This window comes from Macadamia integrifolia, chromosome 6 (genome assembly GCF_013358625.1).
Source record: "Macadamia integrifolia cultivar HAES 741 chromosome 6, SCU_Mint_v3, whole genome shotgun sequence".
Classification (NCBI taxonomy): Eukaryota; Viridiplantae; Streptophyta; class Magnoliopsida; order Proteales; family Proteaceae; genus Macadamia; species Macadamia integrifolia.
In genome coordinates, this window is record NC_056562.1 from 29,706,053 (window position 1) to 29,723,905 (window position 17,853).

General features: G+C 39.6%; 1 protein-coding gene across 4 annotated transcripts; it reads right to left on the bottom strand.

Annotated features, from left to right (window-relative positions):
• Positions 1 to 1,520: 1,520 nt before the first annotated feature.
• LOC122080921 (sm-like protein LSM8) lies at positions 1,521 to 10,085 on the bottom strand. Of its 4 annotated transcripts, none has more exons than XM_042647809.1 (6): positions 9,954 to 10,085; positions 9,594 to 9,674; positions 4,214 to 4,254; positions 4,063 to 4,137; positions 1,958 to 2,010; positions 1,521 to 1,841 (listed from the first exon to the last, which is right to left on the bottom strand). In XM_042647809.1, exons 2-6 carry the CDS (start codon positions 9,628 to 9,630, stop codon positions 1,751 to 1,753), a joined length of 297 nt encoding a protein of 98 aa, XP_042503743.1. In that variant the 5' UTR covers positions 9,631 to 9,674; positions 9,954 to 10,085; the 3' UTR covers positions 1,521 to 1,750. The 4 variants fall into 4 exon arrangements, with proteins under 4 accessions (XP_042503743.1, XP_042503742.1, XP_042503744.1 ...); XM_042647808.1 differs by having other exon boundaries at positions 9,594 to 9,677; XM_042647810.1 differs by having other exon boundaries at positions 9,594 to 9,677; positions 9,936 to 10,047.
• Positions 10,086 to 17,853: the final 7,768 nt, after the last annotated feature.

A 17,853-nucleotide genomic window follows, 5' to 3' on the forward strand; every position in this document is an offset into this window, starting at 1 on the left:
CTAATGCACCCGCTTATCGAGCCACATCTAGACACTTCTGAGTTGTGCTCAATTAGACAAAACAATGATTAGAAAAAAATAAGAAAACTGAAGTTGGCATTGGTTTTCTACGGCTTAATTTGATTGTTAAGAAATGACAAGTAAACAAAAGAAAAAATGAGAGAGATAGACACATAAATCAATCATTAGATCTTTTTGAGAAAAAATATCATCATGATGCAATGATTGATCAATGTATTTATCTCTCTTCTTAAATTCAAAACTTTGAATTTTTTCTTTCATTTCTTGACAAATAGACTTTACTCCCTCTCTCTATATAGAAGAGGAAAAGACACCACCAAATGGTAAAAAGATATGTCCAAACATCATGTCTTTTTTCATAAGATATGTTTATTGATCATTCAAACAAGTCTTTCAATAGTCACACTTATTGATCATTTAGGTGACTACTAAGAAAATACACAAATCTCGAACAATTCCTTATGAATGACCCTTTAAGAAAATGATAAGAAAATACATGCATAACTTAATACTAATAATAAGAATGACTTGAGCTGATTGGAGAAAAAGTATCCATGTAGCCAAACCTTTCTAGTTGAGATAAGGCCGAGGTGAGTTGAATCATATAAAAAATATAAAAATTTCTATGAAACCCAATAAACCTAGTTGCACTATTATGAAAAACTCTTCTGATTTCTAAATAAAAAATTAGAATTAAAATACCCAAGAATGTTCCAATGAGCTTTTGACACATCACCGTACAAACCAATGACAGGATTTTTTTTCCATGAAAATAGCAGGGCATTAATAACAATCCATTGGCTGGGTAAGAGTTACTACAAAAATGCATTAGATACCCTCCCCACCCCCCCCCCCCCCCCCCCCCCAACCCAATTGACATCTCGCTAATCACTTGTATGGTTTTCCCACAATTATTGGAGTCCTAGAAAACAATTGGATTTCCGATAGTCCAGAGGGATAAGGCTAATAACAAGGAGTACCATAATGAGAAGACCCAAATCCAGCTTCTCGGCAATGTAGGTTAACACCCTTTGCAATGCTTCAGATCAACAACAAAATTAGGCTGTTTATTCTTGGTCTGAAAACGTCATCATCCTACAAGTCTTGAGGGGTGGCAGCACAACTGGTCAGTGTGATCCAACAAGGTTTGAAGAAACTGAATATCCCAATTCCAGCAAGATCCCCAAATTCAATTTGAAGATTTGCAGGAACTGGGTTGGGTCATTTAAATTTAAATCAAATCCTAACCCTCATTAAATTAGGGAAACTGAGTATCTGTTCTTTTTAAAAGCTCCAAATTTTGCAGAAGCATATTTCTGAACCACGTGAAGGATCCATCTTTTCTTTTTCCTCTTCCTTCCACCCATCATGGATACAAGTGGCATACAGATACTGCAGAATTTCAGATCTACAATCAGGTCTCCAAGTCCAAAAAAAAAAAAAAAAAGACATTTTTTATGCCCTAGATAGGAATTTAGGTAGCACAAGGCAAAATATACTGATACACAAATAACACAGCAAATGATTGATCGTCTTATGAAATAGGGAGCAATCTTCCTGTCAATATAGGTAGCTGGTAATCAAAATTTGCTCTACTTACACTGTTTCATTCTCATTTAATTGGGGCAAGGCTCACTTGTGTTGGGTTTAGTTTACAATTGTTTTAGCAACTATTGCATTGATCCAGTTGAGAAAATTCTAGAATATAATTCCAATATATTCTTGCCAGTTAGTGGATTACAGGCTTTAGGGGATGTGCTCTCAGTTTTGACAAGTCCAGATTCGCATCGAGCTCCTCATCTAATTCTCCGACAATGCTTCTACAGTGGCAAAAAACAGGAAGCATACATGAGTACTTCAAAAATAAAGGCAATGCAATCAATGAATATAAAAATAAATTTAAAATGAAGATGAAGATAGATGGAGATGTTCAGACATGTTGTCCCCTCTGATGATGTACAACCCTAAAACAAGTTGCTGGACACCTTCCTGCAAAAAATAAGCGACAATTCAAGAACTTGACTTATTTACCTAAAAGAGATGCAGAAACTTTCAGAGTCAAAACAACTCCAAAACTTTAGGAAGGAACAGGTAAGGGTGTGAAAAAAAAATGCCGGAGCTCTGGTTGTAAAGATGACAACAATTCATGATCATGCCCATATGTACTAACTGTCATCACCGATTGTAAGATCATAAATATGAATTATACGTTTATAACTCCATGCTAAGTAATACACACCATAACCCACATAAGAGAAAAGGCATAGTAAATATATCCAAGCCTACATAAATCAGGGCCATGTCATTTGATTGCTCAATATTAAATTTGCAAATGCAAGAAAAATTAGCAAATTTATCACTAGAAGGAATTGCTAGTTACAATTAAATGTGATGTTCTTAAAATATTTGCAGATGAGAAAAATCATACTGGAATCCCATAACCATTGATCCATATTAAAGTACAATTAATATCTCCAACACTACTGTTACTCTCCAGATAAGTCACTCAGATATTCCGAAGTGCCAAATCCACGCTGGATAGTTCCATTTTCTCTATTCATTGATATCCATGCCACCACACTGTGTCCCTATGCTGTTCTGGGAAACAAAAATCCTTCGGAATTCTCCCTCACGCCCATGGACCTGTTTGATCACCTAGACAATACAGACTGCATTTGAAGTATTCAGATGCCCCTTACTTGTTGGGTTGTGCCTCTTTCCTCTTACTCTCATTTTTCCACTCTCATCTTTCTTTGTTCATCCCTCATCTTTTCATCTCTTCCCTCCCCCTTTTTTTGTTTGGATTTTTTCCCTACTTTGTTTTGTATGGATCCATGTAGCCAACCCCATTAAGTTGGGATAAGGCTGAGTTGTTGTTGTTGCTGTTGTTATTTTAAGTATTCGGATTGCATAGGAACAAAATTGGAGATTTTAATGGTGCCACCGAGATTAAAATAATCCATACAAATAATAAGGATATAACACAAAACAGCATTAAATAAACCACCTACTGCTTCCAAAATCGGGTTAAGTAGAATATTCATTCTGAAAAATATTTTTCCCCAGCCTCCTCATCAGTCCCACCCATTTTTTCAACCATCCTAACAAATGCACCATCTTTGCCATCCCATCAAGTGCTAGCACAATCATACAGGTGCATCCTCCCTCATATTTTGTCCATGGTAACTCCAGCTGAAAGCACTAGAGAAGCCTCTTCTAGGATTGGTCAAGAAGGAAGCTCCATACAGAAAAGTAAAGATCCTAATACTATATTATTATTCCCTTCCAGCTTATTGTTGTCGGTCAGATGTGAAGCTTTCAAACCCAAGAAGATATCATATCCAAAGTAAATAGGTATTCTAACTCCACTAATAATCCATGAGCCACATAGGATCAAGGACTATAATCGTGTGAACCCTGCCCGTCACCGCAAATAAAAAAGAATTGAAGTATTTCCTTGAGAGCATGGAGTCAGTGATGGACAAGAAATTGACGGGCGATCAAAAAGCGAGGGATGGGTAGACAAACCCAGCATTATTAAGAGCATTTTCTTTTGCCACTTGGGATGCAACTTGGGCCCCAGAAACCCAAGCCCACTGAAAGCTTCTGGGAACCGCTGGATTTCAGCCCATGGACCACGATACCATTGCAAAATCTCAGCCCCAGTTCAGACTGGTCTGTGATTGGGTGGGTTTGGGTCCAGCCCAACCTGTCCTGACCCTAACCAAATTTATACATGTATACAGGTACATACATGTATTCATATATTGTATAAAAAATAAGGTATACATATGGGCATACATATATAATATATGCCATGGTTAAGCATATCTAATTAAGAAAAAAAGACCCAAAACTAAAGATTAATACATTTTTTTTAATGAGAACTTAGAATCTTCTACAAGCACAAGACAAATAAAGGATGGAATGGTGAAACAATATCACAATTAGCGTGGTAACAAAAAAGGGCTTCTCTCCACACAGCTAATTGAACGCTTAAACTACAACATGAGGTTATATCAAGGAGATAGAGGCACAAACCTTTGTGGAGTAGACCCGCTCATGGGACTCATCAAGAATGATATTTGTAGCCTGATCGAAACCTTTTAGGATTCCCTAATGGACATAAATGGCAGTTAAATACTATTATAGATCTTTCAAAATCGAATCTCATCAGAATTCAAGCACTGACCACTATATTACGCCCATCATTTGTTATAACTGATATTTGTTCTGCACATTAAAAAAATGGTTAAAATCTTAAAACTTCAAAAAAGCAGTAAAGCAGTGGCTTTATTAGCCTCACATTAAGAATAGAATTACACACTTGGAGATGAATAAAGTGAGTTATTTTCCAACAGAAGAACCACCAAAGAACTAAAGCATTGCTTACCAGTTTATTGTCATAGTGACAATACCTAATCTCAACAACCAGAACCTGGGAAGAAGAATAAGAGAAGAGAAGAAGAAAACAATGGAGATTTCCAATGTATATATAAACTAGGTAACCTACTAAAAGTAGGAAACCCTTATTACAATAAGGAAATAACAACTAACTCAACTACTTAACACTGACTGAAGCACACTAAAAAACTCCTCTAGCAGTACACACTTAACAGTCATCAATAATAACAACCAAGAGTTTAGAAATTCTACAGTTCTAGGCTAGTATAACATTGCAATTAGGAACCTCGCACCATATTATTTTCTCTTTTTTATTCAGAAAACAAGAGGTCATTACTAACATGCTAGAAAAAACATTACAATGCACTGGAAACGGTCCTGATAAAAAATGAGAACCAAAAATCAGAAACAAGGTATAAGCCTAGATCAGCAACGCAAATGGAAGTTAAAATAAGTGATTCCCTCATAGAAGTATCCCCTTAATATGACAACCTAGGGTAGGAAATGTGTCCAGCGCATAGCAAACCTCCTATAAGATGCTTTTGAAATGATGAAGCTCATAGGCAATGAAGAATACAAATGAGAAGTTTCAAGCCAGATGATCAAATCTTCATCATCGAACTTCAAAATATTTAAATGTTCATATTCCAATTTCAATTTTACTTTATTCACTACTTGCTAGTTGGTCATAGTTTATAGTTGAGTTGGTGAATTTGGTTTGCATATAAATTATAAGGGGAAGAGATCGCTACCTGGTCACGTGGCCCCTGCACCAGCGTGGGGGCCAATGAGAATGCGTGCTGGGGCATCAACATGGATGGTTCTTGATTTCATGGGGGGCAAAGTGGCAATTTCGCAGACTCTTGTGTCTGGGTGTGAGAACCACGCAACCAGGTAGCGTTCTTTTCCCAAATAATAAATATCAAGGATGAACTATTATCCTTTCTAGTCTCTAGAATCAATGTAGCACTGTTTGATAAAGGATAAGTAAATTCATATATTAGAAAATAATTTGTTTAGATTCCATTTTAGTCGTTAGATTTCTTTACCAGTTTATCAACTGTATATTTTTTTCTATTAAGAAAGTTTTATTAATTGTAAAGGGAAAGCCCCACTTTTCCATACAAGGCTATCAAAAGCTGTAAAAAAGAGAGGGCAGAATCTAGAGAAAGAAAGTCCTCCAAATTCTACGAATGGATAATGCTTTTTATTTAATTATATATGTTGATAGATTGATAGACAAACCAACTTTATTGCCAAAGACCAGGAAAAGATAGAAACAAGAACATCAAGGGAACCCTCCTAGCTTCTCAAGGATAGGCCCAAGAAAGCAAGGAGAGCCCCAACACCCAAAGCAAGACAAACCGAGAAGACGAACACCGACCTACCCAAGTGACAAGCCCTAAGGGTAACTCACCCAATTTCACAAAGCAGCCAAAAGAATAAGACAACAATGAACCCACAGCTAAGCCCTAGATGATGATGGAGCGCCAGTAGGGTAGGGAAGAAATCCCTGAGATGGGTCTCAGAGTTGCAGGGGAGAGGGAGGAGTCGACAAAGAAAGGGGGGCCGGAAGGATCGCACACAATGCCCGCAGGCTCTTCACCAAAACCAAACTCAATTCATCTTCTCAATCTCTAATTACTCAATCGATTACATAGCATAAATAGTAAAATAAATCTAATATGAAAGGAAACATACTCTAATTTGAAAACACAACTTAATTGGAAACTAAATCCTAATAACTATCCCCTACTTAAGCTACCAAAATAAAAGGTTGTATGAAATAGAAATAAATCCTAAAAGATCATACTGGTCAAAGACCCAAATTGGATCTGATTCATCTCTGTCTGGATACCCAGATGGGTTTGGATCGGTCCATGGGTGTGCATCTACATCAACTCCCTCAGTGTTGAGAAAAAATCGTCCATGATTTTTGTAGAAGGGTAACAATAAAAGCCCACGAGCGGGGGTACACTGCTCCTTGTCCGCCATGTGAACAAAATCCAAGATGTGAAGCTTCGGAGGTGCATTCAAGTCCAGAAAATCATGGGGGAGAACAAACTCATAATGGTGAACAACAGTCACTGCACTGATGTCCATCGTTACTTGATCCACAATCTTCTTGTCCTCTATTGCCGTTACTAATTGGTCCACATGTATTTCCATGTTTGATCCACTTTCTGAAGATTCTATCATGTTTGACAATTTCTCATAGAAGGTGTCATTACTATCAGCAAGCTCTCGAACACCTATATGGAGACTAGAAAGTTTTTCTCGTAGGATACAGAGATCATCTCTAATTTAAAGAAGCAAAGTGTATTGATCAACCTCCATGATGTGCATAAAGAATGGCAATATTGAAATAAATGGAATTTTAAAGAGGAATGGCCAAATGGTAACAAAATGGAGAAATTTAAGTGAGGGGCACAATGGTAATTAGAAGATAATCAATTAGCAACACAAAGTAAAAATAACGTATGAGGGAAGGGCAAAATTAGAAGCAAGTGGAAAATAGGGATAAGGAAAATAAAAAAGGTAAAGAGAGGGGCAAAGTTGGAAAATCAGAAAAAAAAATTAAAGAAAGTAAGATAGAAAAGGATTATCGGGGGTGGGGCTTGGACTTTGGATTACCGATAGAAGGCTTCTCCTGCTTGGAGATGGGAACTCAACAAGTTTTGGTCTCTGTCGAACTAAGGGAACCAACGATGGAGAGTAACGATATTCCACGAAGTCCGACGGAAAACCAGGAGGGAATGGAGGTCTACTTGTGGCAGGACTCCAAGTATGAGTCTCGCTATCCCTTCTCTTCTCGTCTGCTCTTCTTCTTCTTCTTCTGTTCTTTCTTCTCTTCTTTTTTTTTTTTTACTCGGCAAAACCCTAAAACAGGGAAGGGTTTTGAAGGATTTTCCCTTTTTTTTTCTTTGATTCTGCTTGCTCTAGCTGCTGCTTCCCTTCTCGACTTCTCTTTTTTTTTTTTCACTTGCTGTTGGCGGAACGCTAAAGAAGGGGAGGGATCGATTGAAGTGGTGAAGGGAAAGAGGAGGCGGAAGGGAAAGAGGGGGGCGGTGGGAGGCTTTCTTGTTGGGAATCGAAGGGTTGGGCTGTGGGGAACCGAAAGAATGGGATTGGATTTCTGATATATATATATATATATATGTGGCTGTTCTCAATCTTGGCAGAATCCAGAACCGAGAATGGGCAGGGAAGAAGAGAGATGGAGGGGAAGGAATGGGGATCCTTCGGCTCTGATACCAAGTTAATGGAAGACCGGTAGGGTAGGGAAGAAATCCTTGAGATGGTTCTCAGAGCTGCAGGAGAGAGGGAGGAATCGCACAAAGAAAGGGGGGGAAAGGATCGTACACAATGCCCGCAGGCTCTTCACCAAAATCAAACTCAATTCATCTTCTCAATCTCTAATTACTCAATCGTTTACATGGCATAAATAGTAAAAGAAATCCAATATGAAAGGAAACCTACTCTAATTTAGAAACACAACTTAATTGGAAACTAAATCCTAATAACTATCTCCTACTTAAACTACCAAAATAAAAGACTGTGAAATAGAAATAAATCCTAAAAGATCCTACTAGTCAAAGACCCAAATTGGATCCGGTTCATCTCTGTCTACATACCCAGATGGGTTTGGATCAGTCCATGGGTGTCCATCTACATCACTAGAATTATGGCATATGTGCTCAACACTTTGACCCTCTAATAACACTTGAATTTTTATTATTATACAATTTCAGGTTTGCTGCATAGTCGTCAAGGTGGCAAGGCGAGCCTAGGTGGTGGCTAGAGGGTAAGGCAACCCTATAAAAGTTAAGAGTATATTTTATTAGTTCCTCTCTTTAAATGGTTCCATTGCATTAGTTTTTAGTGATGGTCTACAGTTTTGGCAGTGTTCTTGCATCAATGATATCATTTCATATTAGAGATCAAGCAAGTATTCTTCTAGTTTTGTCTTTTCCTTTACTATCTACAAATGGCAAACCCAAATCCTCTACCCCTCTTTCTCATTCTATCTCGCCTCTGCAACTTGGACTGTTCCTCTTGTCTCTGTAACTCAAGCAACAAACAAGGTGCAAGGCTCCATCAAAGGTCGTGACAAGCTTCCTCAAAGGTTCCAAGAAGCAAAAGCAGGCAGGTTCTTCCCCTCTTCCTCTTCTTCTACTTCTTCGGTGTTGGCAAATGACAATTGCTCTTGCTGTTAATGCTTCTTCTCCTTCTTATTCTCCAGCACTGGCAATGACTGCCGTTTCTCCGGAAGTAGCGGTTATGGAAGTCGCTATTGCTGCTGCTTCCTTTTCTTCTCAGTGACAATGGCAATGACTGCTGTTGTTACCTTCATTGGCGGTGCCAGTGGCTGTGCTGATGCTGCTCTTTTTCTCACCCTTTTCTTTTTTCTCAACTTTTTCCTCATCTTCCCCCCCCCCCCCCTCTTTTTCCCTAGGTTTTGAGTCATGGGTTCCTAGGCAACTTGGCAAGCAGTCACCTCAGACCTCCAGGACTGCCTTGTTGCCAAGGCAACGCCCTAGGTGACACCTTAACAAATATAGTTTGCTGATTCAAGCACATGTCTGTCGGATTCAAATAGTTGCACTCACATGCTTGTAATATAGTCAAACGACTCAAACCTAACATGTCACCTTCAAACTTTACCCTCTTTCTTTTCATGACCAATCCTATCAACCAAAACCTAAATTTGTGAAACTCCTAATCTCGCTTTTTAGCATATTTTCCACAACCGACTTGAAATACTATAGACACACCAGCTAAGTATTCATCAAGCTTCCTACCAGCTTCCTGTGTTATGTGCCTTGTCATCTTTATACTATATATGCTAAAATTCAGTTCTTAGACTACTTTTACTTCGAAATCCTGTCTGAAACTTCTTATGTTGCCTCTAGCTTTTGCTCTCATCCTTCCCTTACTACAGTCTTACAGTAATTGTTCCTATTTCTCAGAGGACAAACCGTGATCACAACACAAATATTTAAGTGTCAATAATCTTTTTTTCTTTTTTTTTTCACAGAATAATATAAATGGTTACATCAACCCAACATTATGTCAACGAATAAACCATAAACAGAAAAAGATTAAAACACGACTGCTAACATTATAAACAAGTAACAAGAAAGAATCGGTGATAATAGTTTGCTTACGATCAACAAGCGACTCGAGTCCAGGCCCTCCTGACATCTCCAAATCCCCTCTGAAAATCAGTTACCAAACTTCAGAAGACTCTGCTGCAAAATAAATAAGCGAAACCTGATCAAAACATCTACTCCGATACTCAAAACTTAAGTATGTTCCAAAAAAATAATCTTTCTGAACATTATGAAATTTAAAATTTCCACAGAATTAGATCAACATAGCCGTAAAATCTCGACAAACATAGTTAAGTTAAAACCACTAAACTGCAACGAACAACCATTGAGATAATTTCACGAACAGATACACGAAATATCACACCATAATTAGAAAATCCAGGAAATATCGCGTACATAAGCAGCAAAGCTCACCAAAATTCTCAAAAATGTATGTTTCCGGTTGAGGAGAGAGAGAGAGAAGGGTTGGTCTGAAAGTGCTGCAGCCTCGTCAAATTTTGAGAAAAATGTGGGTTTTAGAGGTGGTTTTAGAGAAATAAGTAAAATAGTAAAGGGAAATTTCGAATGATCCCCTACACTTTATGTATTTACCCAAACTTCCTGGCTGGGTGCTTCTTTTAGCACATGTTTTCCAATTTTTTTTAGGATAATTTACGGTGCCACCCCTTGGAGAATGCCAGTATTATAGGAACATCCCCTCTCTTTTACCAAATTAGACTCAGACCCCCTACCGTCAGTCTCTGTTAAGTGATGCTATGAAATGACACTTTAGCCCTTATTAGTAAAACACCCTTATATTTTTATTCCCAAAAATACCCCTCTCTTCACCTGTGCACCATTTCATTCTCTCCCTACCTACGACTTGTGATCCCGACAAGTTTGCCGTGACTTCTTCTTCCTCCGAAGGCGACGAACGCTCTCCTCTGCTTGCTGGGAGTAACCTGGGAGCCCCTTCTTCTTCTTCTTCTTCTCCTCCTCCTCGTACAGATGCTTTACACAAGAGAGAGGAGAGAGGAAAGAGGGAGAACTAGAAGAAAAATTAAGCAAAATCCCCAACTCAAGTTGCAGAAATTTACAAAGGAAATCAAAATCAAAATACCCTACTAAAATTGTGTTCTGTGTTGGAAATGGAGTTCGTCCTCTCTTTAGGATGTTGTTGGCGTTGATCAGCTTTCGGAACCGCCGTCTTGTCAGCCGCTTTTTCAGTTTTATCATTTCTCTTTCTCCCCCACTTGCCGCTGCAACCCACCCACTGCGGCACCACCACTTGCATCTCCTCATCTTAAACTAGAGGGCTAGACATGGACGTGCCTAATTCAGAGTTGAAGGTAACCCATCTTCTGTTGTAAGGCAGATAGAGGGCCTCGTTTTTCTTTGCGCTGCTGCTTCAAGTGCTTCCTCTCAATTGGGGAAAGCATGCAGAAAAGCCATTGCAGATCAGGAAGGCCAAAAATAAGAAACAAAAATGAAAGCACCATCAAATCGTTTTATTTTACATGTATCCAAATTGATAATTAATAGTTGAAAAAAACAGACACCAGCTTTGTAGCGCCACAACTACAGGTGATAAGGAAACCCCAAATTAAGAGAGAGATATTTATTCTTCAACAATGATAATAAATAAACCCAGATGCAGACATAATGAAAGATGCGGAGTGGGGCAGACAACAGGGGAGGGAGATGGGGAGATGCAAGAGGTCGTGCCGATATCAGTGTGGGTTGCAGCGGTGATCAAAGGAGAGAGTTCGTCGGTTTCGGAGGAAGACGGAACTGACCGTCGCCAGATCCACTGGTCGCAGAGGATCTTGAGGATTTCCTCTTCTTTCTGTGGGTTGCAAACCTAGCTAATGTGCCCAACTTCCTCTGTTATGTCTCAGATCGACGTTCGAGCCAGCGGTCCTTTCGCTGGTGTGGTTATATTGTTGCCGCCATCATCGTCGAGGAGCTGATCGGTATCAAAGATGGATAAATCAATCCATTTTTGATATAGAACATCATCAAGAGTTGAGGATCCCAGGAACGTTCTTCCGCCGTAATCGCCGAAAGGGGGTTCGTAGCCGCCGATCTGAAAAGCCCTGGGGAATGTTCTTCTACCTAGTCGCCGTCGCGTGAAGGGTTGTGGTGAAATTGATGAGGGTAATTTCGGTATTTTATTATTTTTAAGGGCAAAATGGTATTTACAAAAAAATTGAACTGCTGATGTCAGCATTTTCTGTATATTTTGTAACAGTGACTGACGGTAGGGGGTTTGAGTCTAATTTGATGAAACAGAGGGGATGTTCCTATAATACTGGCATTCTCTAGGGGGTGACATTGTAAATTACCCTAAATTTTATATATCAGGGAAGATTACAGTCCCACCCCTTGACTGTAATTGTCAGTACAAGGGGATGGTCTTAATATTGAGATAACCATTATGGGGCTATAATTTTCCATAAGGGGGGGCGGGATGAGAGCATTCATGGAAGCATCAATTATCTTTCATAGGGGCAAACCAATCATTTCACATGGGTTTGTGTCTGGCCACCGGGGCCATGCTCTTAGATAACCTCTTTCCTTCCCTATATAATATACAATTACACATAATTATTTCATACACAGATTTACTTTATGGTAATGGTACCTGTAATCAATCTCGGCCAATACTATAGACTAATACCTAATTCTTCCGGCCAATTTTTCCCTCCGCTGTTCCGATACCATTAATACGACATAAGTCTTTCAGCCAACAAAAAAAAAAAAGACCGGCATAAGTCAGTTATCGATATCGATCAAGGCGAATACTGATAAATCCGTCGACTCCGCAGATCCATTACCGATACCTTAGTTGATGGGAAGCGCAAAGCTGAATGCAATAAACTAATATGATAGTTTTGTATTGGTTACTGAAAGGCCAAAGAAGAAGCCCAAAGAAGAAGCCCAATATTGCCTTCCTTCTATTAGGTTACAACAACTTTACCGAAAAAACGACTAGGTTACAACATTACCAGTCAAGCAGTTATGGGGAATTAACTGGTACTAAGCCACTCTTATCTTTTAGCGATAGCATATCCACCAAAAAATTGAAAAATAAAAATTTCCATTTGGGGAAACTGTCTCTTGGTGTCGCAATGGTTGTCAACCAGCCCNGCGATTCCGTCCTAGCAGACATCCGCGTTTCCTCTTCTCTCCGTTCCTTCTTTTCTTTTCTCTGTTCCTCCATTTTTATCCCCTTAAATCTTTCTGTATTTCTCCTACGTTGGTTGCGCCGGAGAGATAAAAGAAGAAGAAGAAAGGGTAAAAGAAGTGAAGTGGTTCTGATTCACGATTTTTCTCCCGCCCAAAACTGTATCCGGAGCCAGCTGTTTCATCTTTTTCTCGTATAAAGCCAAGTGTTTTGAAACCGACGGAAACGCCCCAGCTGTTAATTTGACGAAACGGGTATCGGCCATCTCAAAAGCCAATACGGTAAAGAAAAAACGCCAACATGTATTTTATCTAATCATAATTTTAAGGGTAATTTATACCGCGCCATAGAGAATACCAGTATTAAAGGAACATCCTCTCTCTTTTACCAAATTAGACTCAGACCCCTTATCGTCAGTCTCTGTTAAGTAATGCTATGAAATGACACTTTAGCCCTTACTAATAAAACACCCTTATATTTTTATTTTCAAAAATACCCCTCTCTTCACCTGTGCACCATTTCATTCTCTTCCTACCTGCGACTTGTGATCCCGACAAGTTTGCCATGACTTCTTCTTCCTCCGAAGGCGACGAACGCTCTCCTTTGCTCACCGGAAGTAACCTGGGAGCCCCTGCTTTTTCTTCTTCTTCTCCACCTCCTCATACAGATGCTTTACACGAGAGAGGAAAGAGGGGGAACTAGAAGAAAAATTAAGCAAAATCCCCAACTCAAGTTGCAGAAATTTACAAAGGAAATCAAAATCAAATTACCCTACTGAAATTGTGTTATGTGTTGGAAATGGAGTTGATCCTCTCTTTAGGATGTTGTTGGTGCTGATCAACTTTCGGAACCGCCGCCCTGTCAGCCGCTTTTTTAGTTTTAACATTTCTCTTTCTCCCCCACTTGCTGCTGCAACCCACCCACTGCGGCACCGCCACTTGCGTCTCCCCATCTATAAACGAGAGGGCTAGACATGGACGTGCCTAATTCAGAGTTGAAGGTAACCCATCTTCTGTTGTAAGGCAGATAGAGGGCCTCGTTTTTCTTTGCGCCGCTGCTTCAAGTGCTTCCTCTCAATTGGGGAAAGCATGCAGAAAAGCCATTGCAGATCAGGAAGGCCAAAAATAATAAACAAAAATGAAAGCACCATCAAATCGTTTTATTTTACATGAATCCAAATTGATAATTAATAGTTGAAAAAAACAGACACCAGCTTTGTAGCGCCACAACTACAGGTGATAAGGAAACCCCAAATTAAGAGAGAGATATTTATTCTTCAACAATGATAATAAATAAACCCAGATGCAAACAGAATGAAAGATGCGGAGTGGGGCAGACAACAGGGGAGGGAGATGGGGAGATGCAAGAGGTCGTGCCGATATCAGTATGGGTTGCAGCGGCGATCAAAGGAGAGAGTTCGTCGGTTTCGGAGGAAGACGGAACTGACCGCCGCCAGATCCACTGGTCGCAAAGGATCTCGAGGATTTCCTCTTCTTTCTGTGGGTTGCAAACCTAGTTAATGTGCCCAACTTCCTCTGTTATGTCTCAGATTGACATTCGAGCCAGCGGTCCTTTCGCTGGTGTGGTTATATCTGTTGCCGCCATCACCGTCGAGGAGCTGATCGGTATCAAAGATGGATAAATCCGTCCATTTTTTATATAGAACATCATCAAGAGTTGAGGATCCCAGGAACGTTCTTCCGCCGTAGTCGCCGGAAGGGGTTCGTAGCCGTCGATCTGAAAAGCCCTGGGGAATGTTCTTCAGCCTAGTCGCCGTCGCGTGAAGGGTTGTGGTGAAATTGATGAGGGTAATTTCGGTATTTTATTATTTTTAAGGGCAAAATGGTATTTACAAAAAAAATTGAATTGTTGATGTCAACATTTTCTGTATATTTTGTAACAGTGACTGACGGTAGGGGGTCTGAGTCTAATTTGGTGAAACAGAGGGGGTGTTCCTATAATACTGACATTCTCTAGGGGGTGGCATTGTAGATGACCCTTTTTTTTACAGTTCTTCGTTTATATTGAAAGGGAATGCATTCTTCTGTCCAGGAGTGTGCCACAATGCCAAGACACAAGAGTGCCAAATGACAATGACGTCCTTCTTAGTTAGTGCTCATGAGTATACTCTCATTGGCATGGGCACTAGCAGAGGGCCAAACTCCTGGATAAAAACCATTTTCTCATATTGAAATGACTTGATTATGTGCCATATAATTGTTAATGTTTTATTAGTTCTCAATTGTGTAGTATACATTGATAATTTTTTCTCCAAATTACAACTAGTAGTGATGAACAACATGTATAATCTTGGTCGTCTTCCAAGTATGTTTGGATAGAGGCTATTGGAGGACGAGGATCCATGTAGCCAACCCTCATTAAGGTGAGATTCTCCTGACTTGTTGGGTTGTGCCTTTTTCTTTTCTCATCAGTTTATTTTCCCCTTTTTGTTTGAATTTTTTTTTTTTTTTTCCTATTTTTGTTTTGTATAGATCCATGTAGTGACTAGCTAACCCATTAAGTTAGGATAAGGCTGAATATGTTGTTGTTATAGTTTAGATTGAATAGATATGCAAGTAGAAATATGCTATAAAATTAGCCAATCTACATTGCATACATTAAATAAATGGACAAAGCTTTTTGCCCTAGAGTGGCCTGCACCATAAATAAGGGGGAGTGCAATGACCACCCTGCCCCTCTTGGGATGCAGACCCATTTGTCTAGGCACAAGGGTCTCTTTTAGATAGAAAACACTTGCCCTTAAATACAAAAATACTTTATTAGAATTAACAGTGGCCATGTGCAGGGTTAAAACTAGATAAAAGGAATTAGCTTATAAGTAACTTCATAAGTGGGCTTTGGGGCATTGTGCTAGGGTCAGAAAGCACAGTGCGTGGCCCTGCACCATAAATAAGGGGGAGTGCAATGACCACCCTACCCCTCCTGGGATGCACAACTGCCTTATTGGGATTGACCATGGCCATGTACAGGTTAAAATTAGATATAAGGAATTAACCTCTAAGTAACTTCATAAGTGGGCTTTGGGGTATTATACTAGGGCCAGAAAGCACAGTGCAAGCCAAAATGCCACCTAAAGAATTAAGCAAGTCTTAAGACACTTTTTTTTTTTTACGTGCATCTCAACTAATCTTTGGGGAGACTAGCGCAGTAATTCATCGTTACGGTCTCCACTTAAATCGCAAATGCACAAATGAGGAATCGAATCTAGGACAGTACATCTATCCATACAATTTCCAATTCGCCCTAAACATCTGATGGGTGCAAGTCTTAGACATATTTATTCGAAGGTAAGGTGAAAAAAAAAAAGTGCAACTAGGTTTCTGACTTGGCAATTTGGGAAGTCATTGCAACATTGGAGATAAGATAATTTGTTCTCACAAGTTGTTAATAAGTTTGGTGACATGGGCAAGTTAAAGTAATGATTGGAAGATGTATACAATATTATTGTGGGACTGAAGAATCAGGGGAACAATCCCTAGGCAAATTATTAGCACATCTAATCGCTCACATTCGAGATTTAATCCATCCATATTTAATCAGTTATGAATCATAAATATAATTTTTGAAAGCGTTGGGATCGCTATTTTGTCACATGACAACTGAAGTAGCGCAGGGACCAAACAAGGAAAGTGCACAAACATCCAACTAAAGGAGCAAGGTGGTCTTTTCACCACCCCTCGTGTCTGGGCGTAAGGGCACAAACTAGTAATGATCCTTTTACCTTTTTTGAAATTAGGGTTAGATCTGAGTTTAGATTTTATTCCAATCTGAATCTAGGTGGCATCAATAGGCCTCCCTCTCCAACAAACATACACAAGCATAAAAAATCTAACGTCAGTATCAGTTATTATCCAAACCCCCCCCCTCAAAAAAAAACACACACACACACACCCCAAAGAAAAAGTAAAAAAGGGCCAGGTGGGTGGATGGGTGGGGGGAGAGAGAGAATCAACATAAGAACCCAAATATCAATCCATTTGGATCTTACATATAGGCCAATAGTTTGATAAATAATTCTCTTTCTTGTTTGGGAAGGGATGGTGAAGATTTTTTTTTTTTTTTTTTTTTTTTTTTTTGGGTAAGAAGAAATCTATTCATTAGAGGTAGAAAAACTCACAGTAGAAGGGTTACAACTTTCCTTCAGCCACGGAGAGGAATTCGGCCAAACCGTCATACCCTCAACCGACAGGGCCTTCTGTGCTAAGGTATTCGCAATGCGGTTAGATTCCTTAGGAATATAGGAAAACTTACAGTCAACAAACTGAGATGACAAATATAAGATATCCATTAGAACAGCTTGTATTGAGGTTGGGATAACCCTAGAGTTGCTCTGCATGTAGCTCATCAACTCCTTGCAATCAAATTCAGCAATAATGTAATCAACAAATTGAGCATACCTTCTAGGAGTCCTCTACGCATGGCTAAGGCCTCCCCATCAAGGATAGATCTGAATAACTATGGTTCGCACACTATAATCATAGGGAGAAGAATGGTGAAGATTGGGAGAAGAGGCAAGGAGTCATGGATCTGAGTCGCATCTTGGGGCCCATTTGATAACGTTTCAAGAAACGCGTTTTTGCCGTTTCTGTATCAAGAAACGACAAAAATGAACAAAAAACGTTTGACAAACTCGTTCCGTTTCTCCTGTTGTTATAAATAGAAATCAAAATTCATGGTGATTTCCGTTCCTAGAAACAGACATGACAAAAAAAGTCATACTTGTTTCGCCTTTTCTGGGAATAGCTTTGGTGCCCAAAAATCGTGAAATCCCACAAACCCTTCATCGTCAATGGATTGAGGCAAGACACCAATGAGTTCTTCTTCTCGGCTGGGTTTTGGAGGCGAAGGCAGAGGGTCAGACTGAGCCTAACCATTGGTACTGGGTGACATTATAGTGGCCTCGGGTGCCGGCGGCCATGGTCCCGACCTCGATTGTCTTGTCGGCATGGCGGTTCACCAACAGTTCATGAACCTCTCTAGCCCTAAGATACCTATTTGCAGCCTCCAAAAACATTGACTCGTCAAGGCCACCCTAGATGTTCTCCAGCATATGATGAGGTACTTCACACAACTAGCGATCCCGTAAAATCCGAAGCCTCAAAGGATCAGGTGTCAATTTGGGAGCGG